The sequence below is a fragment of the Scylla paramamosain genome, unplaced genomic scaffold (assembly GCF_035594125.1).
Source record: "Scylla paramamosain isolate STU-SP2022 unplaced genomic scaffold, ASM3559412v1 Contig78, whole genome shotgun sequence".
Classification (NCBI taxonomy): Eukaryota; Metazoa; Arthropoda; class Malacostraca; order Decapoda; family Portunidae; genus Scylla; species Scylla paramamosain.
Genome location: NW_026973743.1, coordinates 137,501 through 162,500, shown reverse-complemented (window position 1 = coordinate 162,500; position 25,000 = coordinate 137,501). Strand labels below are relative to the sequence as shown.

General features: G+C 40.6%; 2 protein-coding genes and 1 pseudogene across 2 annotated transcripts in view; 2 read left to right on the top strand and 1 right to left on the bottom strand.

The window, feature by feature from the left end:
* The window catches only part of LOC135098746 (dual oxidase-like), a 2,428-nt gene extending 301 nt beyond the window's left edge, over positions 1 to 2,127 (top strand). The window contains exons 1-4 of the mRNA XM_064001148.1: positions 1 to 31; positions 1,285 to 1,466; positions 1,585 to 1,778; positions 1,998 to 2,127. The exon at positions 1 to 31 is cut by the window's left edge and continues 301 nt beyond it. Of these exons, the coding sequence (XP_063857218.1) occupies positions 1 to 31; positions 1,285 to 1,466; positions 1,585 to 1,754 (383 nt within the window). The 3' untranslated portion in view covers positions 1,755 to 1,778; positions 1,998 to 2,127. The remainder of the gene's footprint in view (positions 32 to 1,284; positions 1,467 to 1,584; positions 1,779 to 1,997) is intronic.
* LOC135098740 (peroxidasin-like) lies at positions 2,125 to 5,464 on the top strand. Its single transcript, XM_064001132.1, has 5 exons — positions 2,125 to 2,279; positions 3,148 to 3,321; positions 3,770 to 3,946; positions 4,126 to 4,772; positions 5,359 to 5,464. The coding sequence occupies exons 2-5, from the start codon at positions 3,219 to 3,221 to the stop codon at positions 5,446 to 5,448; spliced, it is 1,017 nt and encodes a 338-aa protein (XP_063857202.1). The 5' UTR covers positions 2,125 to 2,279; positions 3,148 to 3,218; the 3' UTR covers positions 5,449 to 5,464.
* LOC135098753 (dnaJ homolog subfamily C member 2-like) overlaps positions 3,367 to 25,000 on the bottom strand; it is a 21,778-nt pseudogene continuing 144 nt past the window's right edge.

Below are 25,000 nucleotides of genomic sequence, written 5' to 3'. Positions count from 1 at the left end.
CAAAACACTCAGCTGCGGCTTGTCATACCCAGTACGTCTTTACACTTTAAAAGCTTGTCAGGGCGGCAATGTCCACTTGCTTACTTGGTAATGTGTCTCTGAGTCGCTGAATGTTGGCCAGGCAGCTGTTGTGTTCGTGGGACAGGTAAAATAAGCACAACAGCGGCTGGAACTCACCCCAGTCACAGATTCGTGCTTAAACTGTTTTGGCGCCGCCAAAAGACCATCTCAATATGCAAATTTTATTTCTAACTTATGAAAACAAATAATGTTTAGGGGATTTTATGCATTCATATTTTGTGGAAATATACTAGAAGAGGAAAAGTCTCACTAACCTTGAGTTTTATCAATTAAGGAACAAAATAAGTGTTTTTGCCCGAAAATTTAGATGGTATGAAAAGCATACCATGTTTACAATCTTCACTATTGTCTCATTGTCTAGGTTATTACCTAGACAGACATGTAAAAATACTCTTAACTATTTTAGTATTTCGTTAGATGGTAACAGATATCCAAAAAAGAGATAAGATACCCAGTAACTCTTGTGAAATATGACACGATGAATGACAGTCTTCACTACATTATGACTTTTATGCTACGAGAGAGAGAAATGCTTTTGATGCCACCTTGTCTATAAGAGCAGGGTGAATGAGTGGAAGCCCCAATAAATTATTATCCTTTATGATATTACCTTATCCTTTGCTGTGTGTGTTATTCTTTGTCTATAAGAGCAGGGTGAATGAGTGGAAGCCCCAATAAATTGTTATCCTTTATGATATTACCTTAACCTTTGCTGTGTGTGTTATTCTGCTCTTACCTTATTTCCACCCAATCCATAAATTTGTCTAAAGCTCCCCAATGACTCAGTACTAACAACCTGATTGCTGAGTCTATTCCATTCTATCCTGTCTTTCTTAAATCTATCCTCAAGCTTGAATCCATTTTTACTTCTTGTCCTTCCCTGTTTACTGCCTCAGAGAATTTTGCTTATATCACCCTTGTTGCATCTCATATCACTTGAAGAAATGGATTAGACCTCCTTTTAATCTAATTCTGCCTTTATCAAGCACAAACCAATTATTTATTGCCCTACCTGGAGAGAATTTTGCTTATATCACTCTTATTATGTCCCCTATACCACTTTCCAAGACCATCAGACCCCTCTTAACCTCTACCTTTTATTAAGTTTAAACCAATTATTTATTTTCCTAAATATAATTACTGACCCTGAAAATTGTGTTTCCCTTTGTGTCATTGCATTATCTCGCTCCATTTCTTCTCCAGAGTGTGTATGACAGCCTGTGTGGTGACATGGTGGTGTCTGTGGCTGACTGTGGCAGGCATGGAGGTCTGGGGAGGAGGAGAGGATGGGGAAAGAGGAGGAAGAGAGGAGAGGTCCCTTCAGCAAATCCCCTTAGGAACCTCAGGATTTCCCTTACCTGTGGATATTGACCCCATTCCTTCAGGTAAGTGAGTAATGGGTGGTGATGGTGGTGTAAATTATCAGAGAGCTATCATAAATACTATCACTGAGTTTATGTAATGTTGCTTCACTAGTCTTATTAATGGTGACACTTCACACAGGCCCCAGAGAACAGATCAACCAAGTGACATCCTTCATTGATGGGTCGGTGATCTACGGGTCCAGCAAGGAGGAGAGTGACGAGCTGCGTGCCTTCTCTGGCGGCCTCCTCCAAGGTGCAGCGCGGCCCGGCAAACACCCAGATCCTCATGGCCGACACCAACCAGATTGACTGCAAGACCTCAGGAAGATTCAAGTATGTGTTTGTGTGATAGATGAGTGCATTAGTTAGTGAAAGGATTATTCAGAGCCTTAGACTGATGTATTTTTGAGGTGAACATGACACAAAAACAGCAGAAATTTCCCATAATTAACAACAGAAAGCCAAGCAAACAATAAAACAACAGAGAAAATGATAAAAACACCACAGTTTTGTCTACCACGCCCTCACCACTGACAGTCTCTCCACCACCAGAGCCAGGTCACGCAAGACTCGGGCAGCAGACGGCCAGCTCAAAGACATCGAGTCAGGTTCCCCAAACAACGTACTGGATTTGATGGAGGTTCTGCCTAACACTGACGTCAGCGATATCACGGAAATTCCTAGCGTGTTTGAGCGTGGACGACCAGACACTGCCCTGCGACCACACTTTGCGTTTCCGCACAGCTACAGGGTGGTGCAATAATCTTAACTTCCCGTCCTTCGGCAAGTCGTTCAGGGCAAAAAGTCGACTCCTACGTCCTTCTTATGAGGACGGTGAGTGTCTGTCTGTCTGTATGTCTGTGTATGTGTGTATATATATATGTGTGTGTGCATGTGTGTGTGTTGGTATTTGGGATAGGTCAAGAAATTAAGTGTTTAAGTTTGATGAAATAAGGGATAAAGTCAAGAGTAGATCAGATAGATGTCTATGTGTCTGTATTAGTGTTAGGGATAGAACATAAATAATGTGTTCAGGCTTTATAAAGTTAAGAATCAGAGAGAAGTCATTTCAGTCAGCTAGAGGTCCCAAAGTGATATAGAGAGCATGACAAGGATGACATAAGCAAAATTCTCAGGGTCAGTAATCAGGACAGGACAAGAAATAAAGAACTGAAGCTTGATAAAGTTAGGAAAGAGTATAAATAAATATGTTTGTAAATGAGTCTGTGGTGCCTTGTCTGTGCTGGCCTGTGTGGGAATGCTAGCCTTGTATGTAGACAGAGAGACAGACAGATAGATATATTACTATTATTATTGTGTGTGTGAGTGTGTGGTGCCTTGTCTGGGCTGGCTTCTGTGGGATTGCTAGCCTTGTATGTAGATAGACAGACAGACAGATAGATATATTACTGTTATTATTGTGTGTGTGAGTGTGTGGTGCCTTGTCTGTGCTTTGTATAGGACTGCCAGTGTCACAGATAGATATATAAACTTAATTCTCACTGAAGTACCCCCATACTTTATCTTCTATAGGACTGCTAACCTGACAGATAGATAGATTAACAAACCAATTTCCTTACAGTACAATCAAGTACCCCCAAACCTTGCCTTCTGTGGGACTGCCAGCCTGACAGATAGATAAACAAATGAATTTCTTTACAATACACTCAAGTACCCCTAAACCTTCTCTTGTCATCCCCAGGTCTGTCTAAACCTCGCGTCACTTCAGTCACCGGCAAGCCTCTCCCTTCCCCTCGGCTCATTTCCACCAACATGCACAACGACGTGTCTGCACCGCATGTCCGCTATACCCTAATGGTCATGCAGTGGGGCCAGTTTATTGACCATGATATTATTTTCACCCCCATCAACAAAGGTAGGTGTGTGTGTGTGTGTGTGTGTGTGTGTGTGTGTGTGTGTGTGTGTGTGTGTGTGTGTGTGTGTGTGTGTGTTTACATAGTTGTAGCTTCCAAGGTCTGATAAACTATTGATTTGTTGTCTCCTGATCTTTATATGTCTAGTTTTCTTTAATTTCTGCATACTTGTCACTAAAACTATATATTTTCTTAGTCTGTTCCTAACCTAATCTATCTTTGTTGTTTATCATTATCTGTTTTTTTCCATTAGTTATCAAATCTCCTGTTTCTCTTTCTCATTCTAGTGTTAACAGGTATATGTTTTCTAATATTAACTTAACTGTGTATGTGTTGATAAAAAAAAAAAGTACTTATTCTCTCTTTACTTCATGTCTGTAAATACACTGACTCCTGGCCCAGCATCTCTTCACCTCACCCACTAAACACATTCACTTCTCTCTCTTCCAGGTTTCCAAGACTCGATTCTGGATTGCCGCAGATGTGACTCTCCCCAGACAGTCCACCCTGAGTGTTTCCCCATAGCCATTCCTCAGAACGATCCATTTTTCCCTCCTGTCAATATATCATCTGGCCAGCCATTCTGCATCCCCCTGACCCGCTCCATGCCAGGCCAGCTGACTCTAGGTGTGTGTGTGTGTGTGTGTGTGTGTGTGTGTGTGTGTGTGTGTGTGTGTGTGTGTGTGTGTGTGTGTGTGCAACATTTCCCTCTAACACACTGCACTCCTAATGACTATCTCTCTCTCTCTCTCTCTCTCTCTCTCTCTCTCTCTCTCTCTCTCTCTCTCTCTCTCTCTCTCTCTCAGATTACGATGCATACTGCAACCCAACAGTGCTCAATGAATTTGGCATAGCCTTCCGCTTTGGCCACTCTCTACTCAAGCCTTCCCTGGAGCGCATGGACGGAATATTTGCCAAGTGCAACCCTCCTGTCAAGCTGAGCGAACACTTCTTCAACCCAGACCTACTCTACCAGCCTGGGATGCTTGATGAGATCATCCACGGCCTGACTACTGTGTCCATGGAGACACTGGACCAGTTCTTGACAGATGAGGTGACCAACCATCTCTTTGAAGACAAGCGGCAGCCATTCTCTGGCCTGGACCTGGCTGCCCTCAACATCCAGCGAGGCAGAGACCATGGACTGCAGCCTTACAATGAGTACAGGGCCCTCTGTAACCTGACCAGGGCGAGGTCGTTTGATGACCTGCACAGGGAGATAGCGAGGCCGGTGATCGAGCGAATGAAACGGACGTACGCACACGTGGATGACATAGATCTGTTCACTGGTGGATTGATTGAGACGCCGCTGCACGGTGGACTGGTCGGTCCCACGTTCGGCTGCATCCTTGGCATTCAGTTCAGGAACCTCCGCTGCTGTGACCGGTTCTGGTATGAGAATGCTGACCCACTTGTGCGCTTCACCGACCCTCAGCTCACTGAAATAAGAAAGGTGGGTCTTCCTTGGTGGTGGTGGTGGTAGTAACAGTAGCAGTAGTCTATCCATCTGTGAGTAATGAGTGGTGGTGGTGGTAGCAGTAGTAGTAATAGTATCTCTGTTGGTGTTAAGTAGTGGTGGTAGTAATAGTAATAATAGTAGCAGTAGTATCTCTGTCTGTGGGTGGTGAGCAGCAGTAGTAGTAATAGCAATAGTTCATTTCTCTTTATATACCAGGCTGGCAATCCCACACAAGCCACACACACACACACACACACACACACACACACACACACACACACACACACACACACACAAACACACACATTCTTATCCCAGTCAGCCATAGGATAGAAAGGAATAATAGTAGTAGAAATAATAGTAGCATTAGTAAAAGTAAATCACCTTACTTATCAAATCAACTTAAAATCTAAGTAACCTTGCCAAATCTACTCAAAACTTAACTTAATTACCTAATCTGTCCTAAATCTAGTTATGTCTAACCTTACTAATCAAATTAGCTAACTTATCTTGATCTTACTTAACAAATGAAGTGTTTTAGCAGCAAACAAATGAGCTCAAGTGTGTCTCTTCTCTACAGGTGACACTGGCCAAGCTTCTGTGTGACAACTGTGACAATGTGGAAAGTGAACAGCGGTCTGTCTTTGACCTTCCAGACCCCTTCCTGTAAGTACTGCTCCTGCACACACACACACACACACACACACACACACACACACACACACACACACACACACACACACACACACATACAGACACAGACAAAATGCTATCCCCTCATCCCTTCCTCACCCCCAGGAACCCCCGAGTGTCATGTCGCGAGCTCCCCGGGGTGAACCTTGAGCTGTGGAAAGAGGAGCACGAAGAAGAGGAAGACCTACATAGGATCAGATGGAAGGACCATGTCAATGAAGACACAAGAGACAAAGGATTAGATGAAAGAATGCCTCAAAGCAGAAACATCTGAAGAAGACTTTTGTAAAGAGCAATCCCAAATAGAAATTAGGGTGGGAAGAAGCAGCGTTGGCACTCACCACATTGGTAACATAGATGCCCAGGAGTGTTCGTCGTGCTGGCCGTTCCACTAGGATGGCCATGAGGCTGCCAATGAACCCTGGCACAAAGGAGACTGTGAAAAAGTTGAAGTGCTGCAGAATGTGTCTGTGGGAGTAAACAACAAACATATCATTAACAATTAAACAATTTGACATTTCATAGAGGTGACTCAATTTCAGCTACCGTATTTGATAGCTTATAAGACACACCTTAAAAAAGTCTCAGAAAATTAGCCAGCGTCTTATAAGGCCAAGGTTCAGCTCTGGGGCAGTGGCTAGTAGTAAGTCTATGGCAACAGTGGCCCTTAAATCAAACCACAAACATCTTCACACATGTAAACAAAGTGATGATCATTTCTAAATCTCAAAAACAACTCTTTTTTTTGTAAGGTAACAATGTATAACAGATCATACTTAATGGTAATTCACATAAAATAACACCAGTCAGAAAGAAATTAAGTGACTATGCTTACGTTGTTTGTACCAAAACAAATTCACCATTAGTTAAACATCAAACCTGGCAACACATGCAAGGTTCACTGCGTTCCTTAGGTAAGATACACCTTCATACAACAGAAATTATGCCTATCTTTTAACATTTTTATCTCGCATGTGTGTTCAACAAAACTTGAAGCTAATGAGAAACTATATTTTTTTCAGAAAACCTAACATAACAAAAGATTTTATAAGTGAAAAGAGAGTCACAAAGTAGGGTGACTCATGGTGATGGTCTGCACAATAATCATGCAATACAGTTTATTGCAATAGTGTTTAAAATTTCCAGATTCCATTTCCCCAACATAATGGGGTCACAGAAACAACGTGTACACAATGGCGTATAAGTTACAAAATTATAAAATTTCCCAAGGAAAAATATTGGAATCTAATAAGGATCTGAATACATATGAGAGGGCATCAAATGTCAGGTTAAATCCTTCACTTCATATACAGAGCTTAAACCCATTTATTTATCTTTTTTTTTTTTTTCAATGCCTGCCCAAACTGAGATTGCATCTTATAACCCCATATGTCTTATAAACTGTCAAATACAGTATTTTCTATTTTACAGTATTTTATCTTGTTCCAACAGGAAAATACTAATTTTACAGTATTTTATCTTGTTCCAACTGGAAAATACTAATTTTTTTGTCATTTTATATGCTAATGATGAAGTGCTTCAATGGCTGTCCTTCATCAATATCCTATGGTCACCTCCTCTCTCCAAACTAATCAACAAGAACTCATGCACTATACTTGGTTTGTGTAGTAACAAGAATTGTGGGAGATGATCACAACACACTATGACCACTGACTACTTAAATGTGTATTCATTCACATAAACTATACTATATCTTAATTAATTGACTATCCATGCACAAAAACATAAAAAATAAATAAACAAATAAGTAGATAAACAGAAAAAGATTACTATGTTATGCAACTCCATGGTTTCATATAAATTTCCCAGAGTAAAAGCAAGCATGACACACTCAGTATAATAGCATGTATATTACACTTACTACTTCCAAACTGCCCCAACATGTGCATGGGAAAGGCCACACCTGGCATGCTCACCTGACAACACAGTAGGAGCCAATGTACCCAAAAGCATTGACTGTCAGGAAACAAACTGATGTTGTTAAGTAGTTCTTCAAGAGCTTTTTTCCATACTTCATACTTATTTTCCGAGCATTCACAAGACTGGTTAGCTGCATGCAAACAAATGCAAGTCATTAATATTACAAAGATAAACCTCAAAATACAAAGTGTCATTCCCAATTCAAAAGAAAAAGGAAAGAAAAGGAGAAATAAAGAAAGCAAGCAAGTAAAATTATTAACTCCTGATCAAAGTCTTCCTTCCACTTTTGAAGCCAGAAAGCAAAATCATATTCCCCTTCACCTCACACTCTACTTACACCAGATCTATCATGGCATAAGGTAATTGATATGAAAAGTTCTATGCATAGCTATAATCCATTTTCACCTCTTTTTACCAATATAGTAACAGTAATCTTTAACATTTTGTCACCTAATGACACCATCACACACATTTTCAGTAACTGTAGATAATTCTAATGAGCCAAAATAAAATTACAGTAGATGCAATGCAATATTTTATCGCAATCACCCCTTTACTGCCAAGTGTTACCTTTTTAAATTATATTCTAAACTTCCATCAAGCTTAGGAAGCCAGTGCAGTTGCCAGAACAGTTTACTAGACACAATGAGGATAGTATCCCTCTAACATAAAAAAAAAAAAAAAAAAAAAAAAAAAAGGTCACATACCAAGTACACCACACCATAGATTTTGATGCTTTCAATGAACCCAATGATACAGATTTCAAAGGAGGCTGAGGAGCACGAGTGTTTCCAGCAGTGGCCGAGCTCATAGCAGGAGTATGGCAGGATCTTGCTGAAGCTCCACATCCTGCTGTTGTTACCACTACTGCTCCTGCTGGTACCTGTCTCTCCTCACTACCTAAAGGGCAACACATGGAAAAGGGAACATAAGCATGGGTGTGCTGTCAATCCTCCTGTCTAAGTACTAACTTGTGCAAGCAATCTATTGAGGTGTTGAAACAACTCCCACAGGAAGCATATGAAAAACAAATTACACAGGCACCAGATCACAAGACAATACTATTCAGTTAACAATGAAGTATGTATGCTGTAAATTTCTCATGTACGTTAAACTGCAGATATCCAGACTGAGAATGCCTCAAGTACCTTGTGATAAATAAAGCTCAACACATCATCAAATAAGTCACCAGCATCAAGGCAGTTTTTTGTTCAAGCAAGTCAGTTCTTAGAATCCCACAAAAGCAACTGTCAAGATCTGCAGACACACTTAAACTATCAGATGCATCAATGGTGATGCAGCAAAACCAGTCTCATCACATAAAAAATAAAAAAAAATCAAAGATGTATGTTGGAGTCATCATAGATATCACAGAGAGGATATCATCTCAAGTAGAGCAGTGTCACATCATCTTAATCCTTATCACAGGCAAAATAGTTGATAAGATATTTCATGAGCTCAGTGATAAACACTATACTCAGTAATCTGATAATGAAACTGTAAGATGTTCTTTAAAGAGGAAAAGAATGCTTATTAAAAAGAATCCCAAAAAATATATTGGCTCCTGACAGACGCTATGGTCCCAATACCTAAAACGAGAGAGAGAGAGAGAGAGAGAGGGAGAGGATGAGAGAGAGAGAGAGAGAGAGAGAAGAGAGAGGAGAGAGAGAGAGAGAGGAGAGAGAGAGAGAGAGAGAGAGATGAGAGAGAGAGAGAGAGAGAGAGAGAGAGAGAAGAGAGAGGAGAGAGAGAGAGAGAGAGAGAGAGAGAGAGAGAGAGAGAATGATAGGCAACAAATTCATCCAAGTAGACATGGCAAAAACTAGATTTTTCCTACTTAATAAGCTTCATGGGCAGACAAATTCATCTGCATGGGTCAGTTAAAGGATAAGTAAATCTGTGCACTGACATAAATCTGCAATGTTGTTTCTGTAAGGCTGAGCTGTACATTACCAGTTTACTTTCTACCCTCATGAGAATTGGTTCACATTCTCTCACGTTCTCAGGATCTGATCGATTCAATTAATACATGGAGTCAATGTGACCCGGGTCTTATCATCCTGCACTGATCACATCAAGAATGGCATTGACACGTTACAAAAGGAGGCACTGCACAAGCATTACATTTATGCCCCTACATCATAACTGCTCTCTAACCAATACTAGCGAGTTGAACCTACAGCAGCTCAAAGGTCACGGTACGTGACTCTTCACTCAATGAAACATTGTAGTCACTCTTGCTAAAGCAAAGATTGACTGACCAGAAATGTCAGGTCACTGCAAGCTGGTTTCAAAGCAGAAAGATGAAAATCTCATAATAATGAGAAGGATGCTGTAATACTTCTATAAGGTGATTCCAAAAGCTTGATCACTGATGAGAAGTGTATTGCCATACATCACAACCTGTGGCTCACCCAGGCCCTATGATGAGTGTACTGGATAAAACAGCTCAAGACAGCCACAACTTCCATTGCCACATGCTCATTCCCATACATGTGCAATTTTTAACCTACTATACAGTACTGCAATTAATTTCTATACCTATTGTGTTGTTGCAATGTTTAAGATTTTTACAGTATGAAGGCATCATTCTCAGTCTGTGAAGTGGCAACTGTCAACAGCAGCAAGCCATCCTCTCTAAAAGTTTAAGTAAGCATTTCTATACTAAAGACAACACAAGCCAAGAACCGCTTCACCCTATTTACACAGCTATACAGACAAGAAAGTCAAGGCTCTCATGTGGCACTTGACTTTGTTTACAAATGCTTTCACTGTTGCAGGAGACACCCGACTGCTGTTGACAGATGCCACCTTGCCATCTCAGACTATCAGCTGACGCCACAAAATCAGTCACATCACCGCACTGAGGGAGATAAACAAACCAGCACCTGAGAGCTTGTCATCACTCAGTACTAAGTCCTGTTTTGTCTGCCGCAGGGCTCGTCTTGACGTGTACAAGTATAAATAGAGGATGACTGGCAAATGACAAACCATAACTGTCCACGGGGGCGAGTTGTGTGTGGAAATGAGGTAACGTGTGTTGTGTTGCTTAATATAAAGTGTACGTATCCCACAGTACTCTCCACAACCACCAGCCCCATTCCGATAGTAATGACCTCAATCCTACCAACCACCACCCATTTCTCAATATGCATAACCTACACCAGTCCATTACTACTACATCACTAGAAAATTTACCGTCTGTTTGTGTGTGCAGTGTTGCGTTATAGTGTCAATACCCCACACCACCCCCACTATAACCCACCATCACACCACGATCTCAATCCTACACACTACCACCGACTTAGTAAATAAACAACAATCGCCCATTACAATTACACCACTACAAGAATTACCGTGTGTGTGCAGTGGGCTTGGGGCCAAATGAGGTTTATCTGGGTGGCGGGGTACCTCAGCGCAATCATGAAGGCTGGCGGGGTAGATATCAGGTCGCTATCTGTAGTTTTAGTTCCCCTACACATCCGTCTGTCTGATTGGCCGCTACTGCCCGCCAACCTTCCGCACTACGAGCCTAACAGTGTTAAGTTCGTATAATTTTACTGTTATTATTATTATTATTATTATTATTATTATTATTATTATTATTATTTCTCATGTCTCTGTGTCATACGAAATTAGTATTTGTACTACTACAGCTATTACCACTACTACTACTACTACTACTAGTAGTAGTAGTAGTAGTAGTAGTAGTAGTAGCAGAAATACTGCATTTTGGTTTATCAAAGCGACAGATGCGTGGTTATGTAATGCAGTTCACTATTACCATCTGCTTCCTTTTATCAATAATGACCATATGATATCTGTCACAAATCAAAGGTCGCAGATAACGTGGTGCTTTATACTTCAAAGAAGACCCTGATATGCGATCACGTGAAAAAGGAACACCCCAACAGCAGGTTTGATCTACAAAATAAATAAATAAATAAATAAATAAAAGTCAATCCACAAATTTATGATGTTACGAAAGGCTTAAAACTGAAGATATGATGGAAGGTAGAGTGCACAGCGAGATGCGAACAATGAACAAAAATTATAGCGCACACACACACACACACACACACACACACACACACACACACACACACACACACACACACACACACACATGACCATATATATATATATATATATTTATATATAATATATATATATATATATATATATATATATATATATATATATATATATATATATATATATATATATATATATATATATTATATATACCAGTGGAAGACATTAAATTTTGTGTAGGTGGTGGGTGAGCATGGTGGCTGCAGATGATAATAATGATTATCTATATTTTGGTGTTTCACAAAGCTATTACTGGCTGTGTTGGCCTAGGTTAGGGTTGACTATGCTGGTCCGGGCAAAGCTACGAGGTCACACATTCTGAGGCGCACGTCCATGATTCAACAGCTTGCATTATTACTTATATCACAGACTGAGTCACTTATTTGAGGTACTGAATCGCGCATCATGAACTTATTCCATGCATCAGCCACTGAGAGCTATATTCTGAAACACCTCTGAGCTGCACCTCCATTACTTACAAAGTAATATTCCTCAAGTGTCAGGCTTGAATCATGTGTATCAAGGACCTGTGAATGTGTATAAGCATGTTAAGTCACAACTATTGTCTCAATGATGTTTGTGTATTTTCTATGGTAACTCTTCATTAGGATCTACACTAATCACAGCATTTACCTGCAGCTCTTCATGTGGCATCTTTACTCTTACCCACCTTGTAAATTTAGTGTTACTTTAAAATCAAACTTAAGACTGTAGTTTTCCTTTAGAAAATTAAGAAGGTACACATTTGTATGCAATCACATGGTCATCATTGCATATTACTTCTTATTATAGTCACAATCACTGCACACTTTTTCACACGTCTTGTAATTTTTTATACAACTGCCACAGATCCATTCATTTTTCAGGAAGTGGCTTCCTTGTGGCTACTGCCATATTAATGGAGATTGCCCTTCTGTCCTCCAGAGCTACACTATGATGATAAGGAAAAGCACATGCTGTTTTGCATCTGCTTTCTGCAATGTATAGAATTCTGCACTTATCAACATTAATTTTCAATATTAGCAGTTTTCCCATAGCACTTAAAAATACTTTTCCAAGTGTTAATTTTGCTTTTTGCATGACAACTTATTGGAAGCAGTGGAAGTGAAGTGTGATGGAAGAGATGGAAGAGTTGGGGGGATGAGGTTATAAAGGAGAGAAAGGGAGAAGTGGAGGGGAAAGAAACAGATCCCTAGCTACACTTTTGTGTCCCCATCAATATATGTAGCTGCCCCTCCAATTCAGGTAGTCCAAAACTGGCACTGCTGAGACATAATGCTTAGAAATAGAACAAGAGATAGATTTTCAGATAGCAATATTGCTTCACACAACAGCTACAAGAATTTGCTACATCTGAACTCACAAAGGAAAGAAGACAGCAAGGTTTGGCTCCTCACTTTTTTCCCACTGCAGCAGCCTGAGCCGCCTTCTTTGCCTTCACCATCTCAACAAGCTCCTGAAATGCCATCATGTGAGAATAAGACTTAAAAGTTACAATAACATCAGTGTCTACTGTGCACTATATAAAACCTTCACTACATACATACACACACACACACATATATAAAACCTTCACTACACACACACACACACACACACACACACACACACACACACACACACATAGCACTTACATCTCCATGCATTTATGGAGGGACCACAAAGATAAAAGCAGATCAAAAGATAAATGCATGAGAGAGGAGAGAGAGAGAGAGAGAGAGAGAGAGAGAGAGGAGAGAGAGAGAGAGAGAGAGAGAGTGAGAGAGAGAGAGAGAGAGAGAGATGAGAGAGAGAGAGAGAGAGAGAGAGAGAGAGAGAGAGAGAGTCACTCCATAAACAAGATAAACCTGATTTGTTTTTCTCCACAATCTCACATACAGGGAATAGCAAGCAACACATCACCAGACACACAAACACACACACACACACACATATACAGACCTTATAGCGCCTCATGCAGTCTTTCTTGGTTCGGTTGGGGACACACTTGGCAATGCGGTCCCAGCGGTCAGGAGTAGAGACTGGATAGGTCTTGAGGGCTTGCTCCAGCAACCTCTGTTCCTCAGCTCCCCAAGCAGCAGTGTTCATCCCCAGCATCTCCTGTGGTGCTGCACAAAGGAAAGATCTAACATCAGCCTAAAAACATGTTTTTTCTTAAAATATCTTGGAATTGATTCACAGCTCAGCTGGTGATATTGCATAGAGCTAAAAGACAATTCACAGCAGTTACACCAGAGAAGGGAGAAAGCTCTTGAGTTCATACAGAGAAGACTCATGGTAATAATTAATTAGTATAAAAAGAGAAATGAGAAATTACCCAAGCATCAACATGATATAAAACTACACAAAGATGCAAAAGAATTATCTGAATGTCAGCATAACAGCAAGAACTCACTGTCATATCTCTGGGAGGCTGTGGCGTCGCTGATCACCTGCCGAGCCTGTGCCTTCTCCATGCTGTGGTAGGCATTCTTGTTGGCTGCCTCCCTCATGTGCTTGTCTGAGTGTTGCAGCTCCTTGGCCTTATTGAGCACCTCCTTGGCCAGCCTGGTGATGCTGGTGGCTGTGTTGGTTGATATACTCTGCCACAACCTCCCACCTGCAGCATGGAGGGTTCAAAGAGTTCCTCTAAGTACAGCAATGCATAAAAACATAACCTAACATTAAGGGAGCTGCAAGAAGCCATCCTTGTATGAAACATATCTACCTATATCCACCTATCATTCCCATCCATAAAATTTGTCTAATCCTTTAATGCTCCCCAATGACTCAGCACTAACAACCTGATTACTGAGTCCATTCCATTCATCTACTACTCCATCTGAGGACCCAATTTCTTCCTCTCTAACTATTTTCAAGCTTGAACCCATTGTGTCTTGTTCTATCCTAATTATGATCCTGAGAATTTTATAAATGTCACCTTTGTTATATTCCCTATACCACGTGAAGACCTAAATGGTGTGTATGTAGAGAACAGTAGTAGGGATCAGATAACAACCTTGATATTAGTCATTTTAAAACACACATGGAAACACAAGAATAAGGCAATATATCAATCAAATAAAATATTAAAGCTTAAAAAAACCCATCTATTTATATACTAGGCCAGCAATCTCACATCAGCTGGCCCAGACAAGGCACCACACACACACACACACACACAGACACACACACACACACACACACACACACATGCACACCACTTAGTGTCAGCATGCTCGGCTCACAACCGAGAAGGCATGGGTTCAAGTCCTGGGAGAATCTCTTCATGTGTAGCCCCTGTTCACCTAGCAGCAAGTAAGTACAGGATGTAACCTGAAGGGTTATGGCCTCACTGTCCCAGTGTGCGGTGTGTGAATGGTCTCAATCCTACCCAAAGATCAATCACTACAAGCTCTGACCTCTTTCCATATGGGGAACAGCTGGTTTGGTGACCAGCAGACGAATGTAGGTGAATGACACGTCATTCACACTCTTAGCCCTGTCAGCCCCAGTGGAAAGGGACAGCCTTGTGGACCACCAATAATAATAAGATATCAAAAAAATATATAAACAGAAGCAATTTACACACACACACACACACACACACACACATGAACCAGCTCACCTCTTTGTTGTGCCGGCAGGGAAGAGGTTGACGGCTTTGATGAGCAGCTGGAGGTCATCTTGATTCCAGACTTTGAGTGATGAACCTTCCCCCTCCTCCTCCACCCCCCTCTCCTTGCTGCCGCTGCTGCCACCTCCTCCCTCTCCTTTTTGATCCTGTTGCGCACCTCACTCACCTACAACAGAGAGAGGAGGCAAAGAAGTGTTACAGGGGGTCCTCAAGTTATGACAGAGTTCTGTTCCTATGCCATGTTATAAACTGATTTTTCTGCATAGGTCAGAACCAGCATAAGTAAGCTACCTGCAGTATGTCAATCACTAATACTAATACTGTTGTACTGTAAAGTCATAGTCTAGGACATAAACACATAACTATTGTGCCTGTAAAAGAAACATATGAAGGACAAAAGTCAAGACTGTCATACACCAAGGACTCCTTGTACTAATCATAACTATCAGTGGAGAAATAGTCTGAAAGGTTTGACTATCCTAGGGAAAACAGGTCATACAGAATATCCAGATCATTTGGGGTGGATTGTTCTAATTTAGATTAGCTTGCTTTATGCTACTTTGGATTTAGCTAATCAGATAAGGTAATGTAACATGACTTAAATAGACCTAACATAGTTCATTTCAAAAGTGATGCAGATACCCATATGTCTGTTGGAGCAGCTTTTGGGTTCAAGGCTTAGGAAATTTTTTGATTTAAGAATGACAAAAATTATGCTTTTTTTTTTTTTTTTTATATATAAGCAACAATTACTGCTACTACTACTACTACTACTACTGTTGGCCCTCCACACTCACCTCCTGTGTCAAAAAATTACTACTGCTATTACTACTACTGTTGATCTCTCTCACTCACCTTTGTCAATTAACTACTACTACTACTGTTGATCCTCCCTCACCTCCATCATGAGTACCTCCCACCCTTGCATCTTGTCCTGGGCCACTTGTGCTAGTTCCTTGTTGAGTTCCTCCAGGCGGGTCAGCTCCAGTGCCTCACACAGCAGCTCCACATCTGTCATGGTCTGCACTCGCTCCCCCTCCTCTGATGCAAAGTAACTGTTGTCCTTACAGAGAGTCCGCAGCATCTGGGAATAGAGGATACTATACTAATGATTTTCAGCCTCTCTCTTATTGCTGCAATGTTGCATATCTTGCTATCTTTTTACTGCTATTTTTTTTCTAGTAAACTCTGGAACTCCCTGCCTGCTCCAGAAGATCCTCCTTCCTATAACTTGAACTCTTTAAAATGGCTGGTTCCAACTTTTCAAAACACTTATCCAACAATTCTGGATAATCCTTATGATCTTTCTTTTGGGACTAGCATCTCAGTGGACTTTCTTTCCCCTCTTTTTATTGCCCTTGACCAAAGATCTTGCATAAAAAATGTTACTGAAATATGTGAGGAAAGGGTGAAGAGAGAGTATGTGAAGTTCAGAGCAAAGAGGAAGGGAATACAAGGGCAGGACTAAATAGAGAAATCTGTTGCAGTTATGTCCTCATGGAGTATTTATCAAGAGGTGTCAAATAAAGATAGACAGATACAGAGATGTTCTTTATCACTGTCACCATCACATCTATGCAATGACAAAGAATGTGTGCTTTATTCTATTTCACGTTGCTTTTTAAAATTATTTACGTGAACAAAATACAGGCAATCATAATTTGTATATATATTTTTTTTAGTTTCCAAATTAATTTACACATTTGAACACTAAATTTAATGCTCTTTCCATCTTTCTAATACAAATGCAGTCCTCTCAGCCCCTTATGAACAGGAACTGTATCAAAATCATTTAAAAAATGACATCAAAGAAAAAGGAAAAAAATATAAATCTGAAAGTATATAATGAATGAGAATATTTTAATGTGAAATGTTACAGAAGATGAAAGTGGGTAGAGTTTCATTTTTTAGTTTTTCTTTTTTTTTTAGCAAATTTTGTAGCCTTAAAATGAATGATAAAAAAAAAAAAAAAAAAAAAAAGACTTGCCAGGTAGAATGATGGCTCCAGGCATGAGTCATGAGAACTATAGGGGCAGGTGACAGGAAGGGAGGACTGCGACGAGATGAAAGTGAAAGGGGAGAGGAAAGGAACAGGAGGAGGAAAGGATATAATGTAGTGGGCTTGCTTGCCATAGCCAGGGATCATTATTATTATTATTATTATTATTATTATTATTATTATTATTATTATTATTATCATCATCATTATTATTATTATTATTTTTTTTATATATATATTGGAGGATCACTGGCCAAGGACAACAAAGACTGAAAAAAAAAAAAGAAGAAAGAGGCCCACTGAGGTGCTGGCTCCTGAACAGTCAAGTGTTAGTCAAACAAACAGGGTAAGTGCCTTGAAACCTCGCTCTTGAAAGAGTTCAAGTCATAGGAAGGTGGAAATACAGAAGCAGACAGGGAGTTCCAGAGTTTACCAGAGATAGGGATGAATGATTGAGAATAATGGTTAATTCTTGCATTAAAGAGGTAGACAGAATAGAGATGAAAGAAAGAAGAAAGACTTGTGCAGTGAGGCATGCAGTTAGCAAGATCAGAAGAGCAGTTGGCATGAAAATAGCAGTAGGAGGTAGCAAGAGATTCAACACTGCAGTGATGAAAAAGAGGCTGAAGACAGTCAGTTAGAACACACTAGAAAGAAAGTGCACCACGAAAATTCAATATATTTGTCAAGAGAATTTTTGATTATGTTAGCGATCACAGCAGTTTAAGCGTCAAAGACAAGTGTGTGGTAAGTTCTTACATGTCAAGCAGATTCTACCCTCCTCCTCACCTTCCTCTCTTTTTTGAATGCTTTCTTCAGCACCTCTCTTTCCTTCTTTTCTACCTCCTGTTTTGCTCTTTGCTCTGCCTCCTCTGCTTCTCTTTTCTTTCTCTCTGCTTCCTCAGCTTCCTGCCTTACCTGAAAACACCAAATTTACACATTAGCAAGACATATCATTCAAAAAAAAGACAACATAGCATGGTATTTCAAAATATATGGCATTTCCGAGCATAAGACATGAAAAATACAAATCAATGAGAAAAATGTGAAGCCTTGGTCTGTTGTAGAAATCAATGCATATATGTGTCCGAGAGTAGTTAGAGATTGGCCTGGTGCTAATACTGGAGATCACAATGTGCACTCACCCTCTCCTCCTCTTCTTGTTTTTGCCTGATTGCCTCTGCTTTAGCCTTTTTCTGAGCCAGTCTTCTTTCCTTGTCTTCTTCTTTAAATCTTAAAAAAATTATATATATATATATATATATATATATATATATATATATATATATATATATATATATATATATATATATATACGAGGTGTGTCATTAAAGTTCCAGGACTGGTGTCCTAAAAGATGAATTTCAAACCCAAGCCACAAACCACCATATTTCCCCTTCAAAGTAATCCTTCTGGAGTATACAACTGCGCTCCCAACCCTCTACAGTCACTAATCTTTTTCTTACGTGCTTTTAAAATCATGTCCTCTGTTGCAGGTCGTTTAACAATGAGCGCTGAACAGCGAACAAACTTGAAGTTTTTGGTGCAGTTGGGGAAAACGCCGTCAGAAGCACTGGGTATGCTGCAAAAAGTGTACGGGGATGAGACAATGTCACGCTCACGTGTTTTTGAGTGGTGCAAGAGGTTCAAAGAGGGCCGGGAGGACGTGGAAGATGACCCCAGGAGTGGAAGACCCTCAACGAGCAGGAATGAGGCCAATGTTGAGCGTGTCAAGCAGATGGTGCGTGACGATCGTCGGTTGACTGTTCGAAAGATCGCAGATGAGCTTGGCATGAACCACAACAGCGTGTGGAAGATTATCACTGAAGATCTGGGCATGCGGAAAGTCTGTGCGAAGATGGTGCCGAGACTCCTGAACGATGACCAGAAGGGACGACGCATGCAGGTGTGTCAGGACATCCTCGAGCGTCTGGAAACTGAACCAGACTTGCTCAGGAGAGTCATCACCGGCGATGAGTCCTGGGTATTTGAGTACGACCCGGAGACCAAACGCCAGAGCCTTCAATGGAAGAGTCCGGCGTCGCCACGGCCGAAGAAAGCAAGGCAGTCCAGGTCCAGCTTCAAGGTCATGTTGATCGCTTTCTTCGATGTGAGGGGCATCGTCCACTGCGAGTTCTTGCCACAGGGCCAGACAGTCAACCAACATGTGTACAAAGAAGTACTGCGGCGTCTGCTTCGTGCAGTGCGCGAGAAGAGGCGGGAGTTGTGGCAGGGCAACTCGTGGCTGCTTCACCACGACAATGCGCCTGCTCACAATGCCCTGAGCATCAGAGAGTTCTTGGCCAAGAAGAACATCGCCGTGCTGGAGCAACCGCCCTACTCACCTGACCTCGCTCCGTGCGACTTCTTCCTCTTCCCCAAGCTCAAGGAGGTCATGAAGGGGACCCGTTTTGATGATGCGGACGACATCAAAAAGGCCGTGACGACGGAGCTGAGGAGCATCCCGCAAGAATCCTTCCAGCAGTGCATGCAAGCCTGGCAGAGAAGGATGGACAAGTGCATGCGGTGCCAGGGGGATTACTTCGAAGGAGATAACCTATAGTTTGTAGCCTGGATGTGAAATAAAACTTGTGTGGCACCAGTCCTGGAACTTTAATGACACACCTCGTATATATATATATATATATATATATATATATATATATATATATATATATATATATATATATATATATATATATATATATATATATAATTCTTCATCTCTTTCCCTCTTTTTCTATAAACTTACCCATTCTTTAGCTACAGAAGTAGACAGCAAAAGCAGGAATTAATTTTTCCCTCATAAGGAGTCAGAAGTAAAACAAGAACAGCTTCTTTGCAATCTAAATCATCATAAACCCTTCCATCAAAATGAAATTTGAAGTATTATGTAACAACAGAAAAAAGTACTCCTTGTGATAAATATCTCTTGGGATAATGCACAAAATTTCAACTTTTATTGGGATACAACGAAAATACACGAAATCAGTAATAAGTAACGAAACATACTTGGCTATCCTTGGGTCACAGGCATATGCATTGTCAACTAGCCTGCGCAATCGACCCATCTCCTCCTTCCGACGCCTCGCTCGCTCTACCTTGTTCTGCTTCTCTATCCATCGACGCTCCTCCCGGCTGGCAAGATTGACTGATTTAAAGAAGGGAAGGCGACCACAACATTGCAGTCACATTGCACTGTTACAAAATATTCAAAGAAACTAAAATGACCAGTTAAAGCAATCAGAACAATGTCGGTGCCAGTTTTCCTTGCCATAAGTCTGGGTATTCTGTCTAGCCATATTAAATTTTCTTGTTATTTTTTCCAATGTCAAGTCTAGGCTTAAGTTTGGGCATTATTTCCTTATTCAATTAAAATTTTATTCAATGTTAATGTTTCAAGATACAAATTTCACCATTTTTGCTGCCTTTGGGAAGATAAAGCAAGGCTGGAGTGGAATACACATAACTCTAAAAAGACCAGACATACAAATAGTGAAGACTCACTCCTGTCCCTTCTCCTTTTCCTCCTCATCCAGATATGAAAACTCTCGCCAGGAATCAAAGTCGTACCAGAATCCATAGAAGCGATCAACCTGCACAGTGATGAAAATTAAGTCGGTTAACAATACAAAATAAACACTATTCATAAAGAAATCTTGAAATGATGTTTTATGTGTAAGTTACTGGACCCTCTATGCTGAGGAAAATTATAGTGTATGATATTTTAAACAAACTTTCAAAATTACTGGTCTATCTTTCCATCAACATAGCATATGATGATGGTAACTATAAAAAGTAAACTGTCACCAAATATCTACTTGCATTTCTGCTACTAGTAATCTCACTTCTAAAACAGTACAAGGGAGATTGATGTGACTGTACAGGCCAATCACTCTCTCCAGTTACTTAATCTGCTAATCTGGACTGACCTTTTGTTTGGTGTCATCAGGTTTGCCCAAGCCAGGAACGTGCTTGTGGGTGGACCAACGAGCATTGCACTCAAACACCCCTGTGAAAATCTGCAATGCAACACTGTGCCTTACAAAGATGTGGTGGAGACTGAAGAAGAGAGAGAGAGAGAGAGAGAGAGAGAGAGAGAGAGAGAGGAGAGGAGAGAAGAGAGAGAGAGAGAGAAGAGAGAGAGAGAGAGAGAGAGAGGAGAGAGAGAGAGAGAGAGAGAGAGAGAGAGAGAGAGAGAGAGAGGAGAGAGAGTTATATAATCTAATATATAGACCTGACATTACAATATGAGATGGAGTTAATCCCTTCAGTGATATGTAATCATCCACACCACTACAAGTAATGTATACAATCTTTATAACCACCTGCAAGAAAAAAGCGGTGAAAAGGAATAGATTTTTTGCAATTTCTAGCCAGTATAATGTTTGAGAATGGCTGTAGAATGTGAAGAATTGTCCCAGAGTGGTTAGTGGTAAAGAAAAGATGTACCAAATAGCAATGAATACTGAACTTTCAATTCTTTGTTGAGTCATTTTTCTTCCTAATAGGAGTTAGCGCTTGCCTTGTGTGCACATATATTTGACATTACAGTATGACATGGAGTTAAAAGACCTTTTGAATTCTTTGTGGAATAAATTTTCTTCTTAGTGGGGATCAGCGCTTACCTGGAAGAAGTTTGCCTTATTGTGTGCACTGACAGCCGGCACCTCGTCATCAAACTCTGGGTCCACCGAGTCCCAGGAAGCGTCGCTTGATGGGGTCCCCGAGAATCTCATAGGCTTTGGTGATGCAGGTGAAGTAGTCATCGTCATCCCTCACCTCCTCCCCAGCTGCTCGCCGCTTGTCTGGGTGGTGCCACAGAACCATCGTGCGGTCTGTGAGGAGTAACACAATGGACGGAAGTGCACACTAATGCTGCACTCTCATTCCTTTACCCAAGTGTTGGGTCATCCTGTTTTAAGCACGTACCAAAGGGAATGCTAATTATTATATTAGACTTACAGATATCTTAGCATAAAACCAATGATCAGAAAATATAATGTCTATCTATCTATCTATATATCAGGTTGCCAATCCCACATGGGGTGGCCCAGACAAACCACCACACACTCTTACAAATATCATTCACACTCATAGCCATAGGGGCGCCAACTATTCTTCAGACACATTCTCTCTGCTCTTCTGTATGCACCACCTAGCTACAATTCAAGAGCTTGTTAAAGCTAACAGTTATGGACATGGTTTCATAATTAATAGTAATTACTACAAACAACATGATGGCATTCCCTTTGGGTTCTACTTTAGCAAATGTATCCCAAATGACTGGTGTGAGCAAAACTTCAATAATTAGCCATGCAATGTCAATAGCAGGCAACAAACTGCCTGTGCCAGATGATTGACAAAAGTCAACTGACAATGCTCCTCGCTGTGGGCCACAGGAAGACACAGCTCGCCCACGCCCACTCACTGTCAGTGTGGCCACACTTATTTGGTACAATGCTCCCACTTTTCTCACCATTTATCACACTCACCTGCTTGCTCACAACCATTGCCAGTGTGGCCATAGTCATAGTCTCAAACCACCATACTACACCCCAGGAGCTTTGGTATAGCAAAGCCAACCACATACATCCATAGCAAGGCACAAATAAAATGTAGTTATTGAAAATATACAAATAAAATAAAAATACCAAGACTAAAAGGGCTGACACTGCAACTGAAAACTGGCACTATAAAAATACCTTCAAACAGCAGGTGCACTAAAACTTGGTACTCAGTACACTATACACTCTAGCTCCAGATGCCACCAGGACTTACACGCTCTTTTGATGTCATCATCAGAGGCCTTGTACCTGTGCTTTCGGAGTCCCAGTACTGCATAATGATCCTGGTCCTGAAAGGCAATGTTGTAGAAATGTATCAATATATAAAAGAAAGATACTAATCAAATAAATGACAGAGGTAAGTGATGCTCCTCATAGTGAACAATCAAGACAGAACTATATATGCTAGATAAGTTTAGGTTTTGAAAAGAGCTTAGTAAGAACTGGTTCACAGAGTAGTGGACAAATAGAAACAGGCTTAGCATTCATGTGGTCAGCACCTACACCATATGTGATATCATGAGGTTAGATGACTAGGCATATGCATATAGAGGCCAGATGGCAATAGGAAGGCTGACTGCATGGGGAAGAGGAGGATAACAGATTTTCATGGTTAGTACAGGAGTTATCCAGTGTAGGCCAGCCAATCTTTTGCAGTCTTCTCCATTCTTATGTTGCTATGACTGGACCATGCTGGCTGAGTTCTCACCTTCCAGTCTGCTGGGTTGAGAGAGCGAAGATAGTGTATGTCATCCTCCACCTCCACCTCCTGAGCCTCCTCCTCCTCACTCTCCTCTTCACTTTCCCCAACTGAGGAGGTGAGGTGGCCCCGCAGACGCCGTGCCTCATATATGTGGAAACCATCGTCCCACTGGTTCTACCTCCACCTGGATGAGTGCTGTGGAAGGGAGAGGTAGAGAGAAAATAAAACAGATATTACCAAGAATACCATTCAGGATGCTGAGGAAATAAAGGACATATTGTACAGAAAGAGACAGAAAAGAAAAATACCATAAGAGAAGAACAACTAGAAGGTCATCTCTAAAAAGTACACACACACACACACACACACACACACACACACACACACACACACACACACACACACACACACACACACACACACACAAAGAGACAGACCATGAAAGATAAAGAGATGTTGTTGCAGAGACTATACACCAAAACATCATCTGAGAAATTCTCATCTACATACATAAGCCCCCCTGGTTAAGTTAAGTTAGTGTTCTTAATGGGGACATCCACTGGAGAAAGATGCACTGGTTAAGCTGGATTAGTGTCTTTAAAGGGGGGACAGGACTCGCCTTTCAGTTAGGTTGGGTAAAGTTAGGTTAAGCTAGAAAGTTCCCAGTTTTCAATATATGGCACCTCATCCTTAGACTTTCCAACGAATGTCAAAATTTGGCATAATTTAGCTTCTTCCACCCTAAAACTCCATTTTCCCACCATGTCTCCAAGCTTGTTAGGGACAGAAAAAAAGATAGGATTTGTGGTGTTAAACTGCAATTTACTGGTAAGAATAGCATAATGGGAGATCTGGGTGATGGAGCCTCCCAATTAGCAAGGTTAGTAATCTCACAGTTAGAATAGTGTAGTGGGGAATATGGGGGGATGGGATATTCTCTGTTTGTTGACTATTTTTAAGGATTTCTGCGCAAAACAGTGTTTTTTACTCCTTAAACTTTTCAGGCTTCCCAACTTTGGTTTATTTTGGCCTGCACTCCCCTACCTTAAAAATGTAAAAAGAAAACAGGAAAAAGGAGTGGAGAAAATTAACGGTGAAAAAAATTGTATTTTCGGACAAAATGAAAAACTTAAAATTCTATAGATATAAAATGTAGATATATTAACAAAGTTTCTATGATATCTCTTTCAAAGCAATTAACTAAAAATAAAGCCTGAGGGAAAGAAAAGGATAATATGGAGATAACCTCAGCCTCTTCTAGGGTTAATACGTACATGTCAGATAGAATTAAGGTTGTAGAATATCATGCAATATATATCAACTTCTGGAAACTTGTTAAAAAAAAAAAAAAAAAAAAAAAAAAAAAAAAAAAACAAGTTTTAATGAACTGATGCATTCCCATGCTACACCCTCCCCTTCCAAGTGCTTGAGGGTCACTGTTGGCTGGCTGCTGGAGCTGTGCAGGGCAGGGTGAGGTTAGCCATTAAGGGAATCAGAATACTTATAGTTATTTGAAGTTATTACTTAATTATGAAAAAAAAAAAAAAAAAAAAAAAAAAAGGCAAGGATTAGGGTTAGGGTTAGGTTAGTTTAGGTTACGTCAGGGTT

Excerpts from the sequence above, each read along its gene's own strand:
- LOC135098740 (XM_064001132.1), top strand. The coding sequence starts at position 3,219 with ATGCACAACGACGTGTCTGCACCGCATGTCCGCTATACCCTAATGGTC. Across the intron at positions 3,947-4,125 it reads GCCAGGCCAGCTGACTCTAG|ATTACGATGCATACTGCAAC; the intron begins GTGTGTGTGTGT and ends TCTCTCTCTCAG. Across the intron at positions 4,773-5,358 it reads AGCTCACTGAAATAAGAAAG|GTGACACTGGCCAAGCTTCT; the intron begins GTGGGTCTTCCT and ends TCTTCTCTACAG.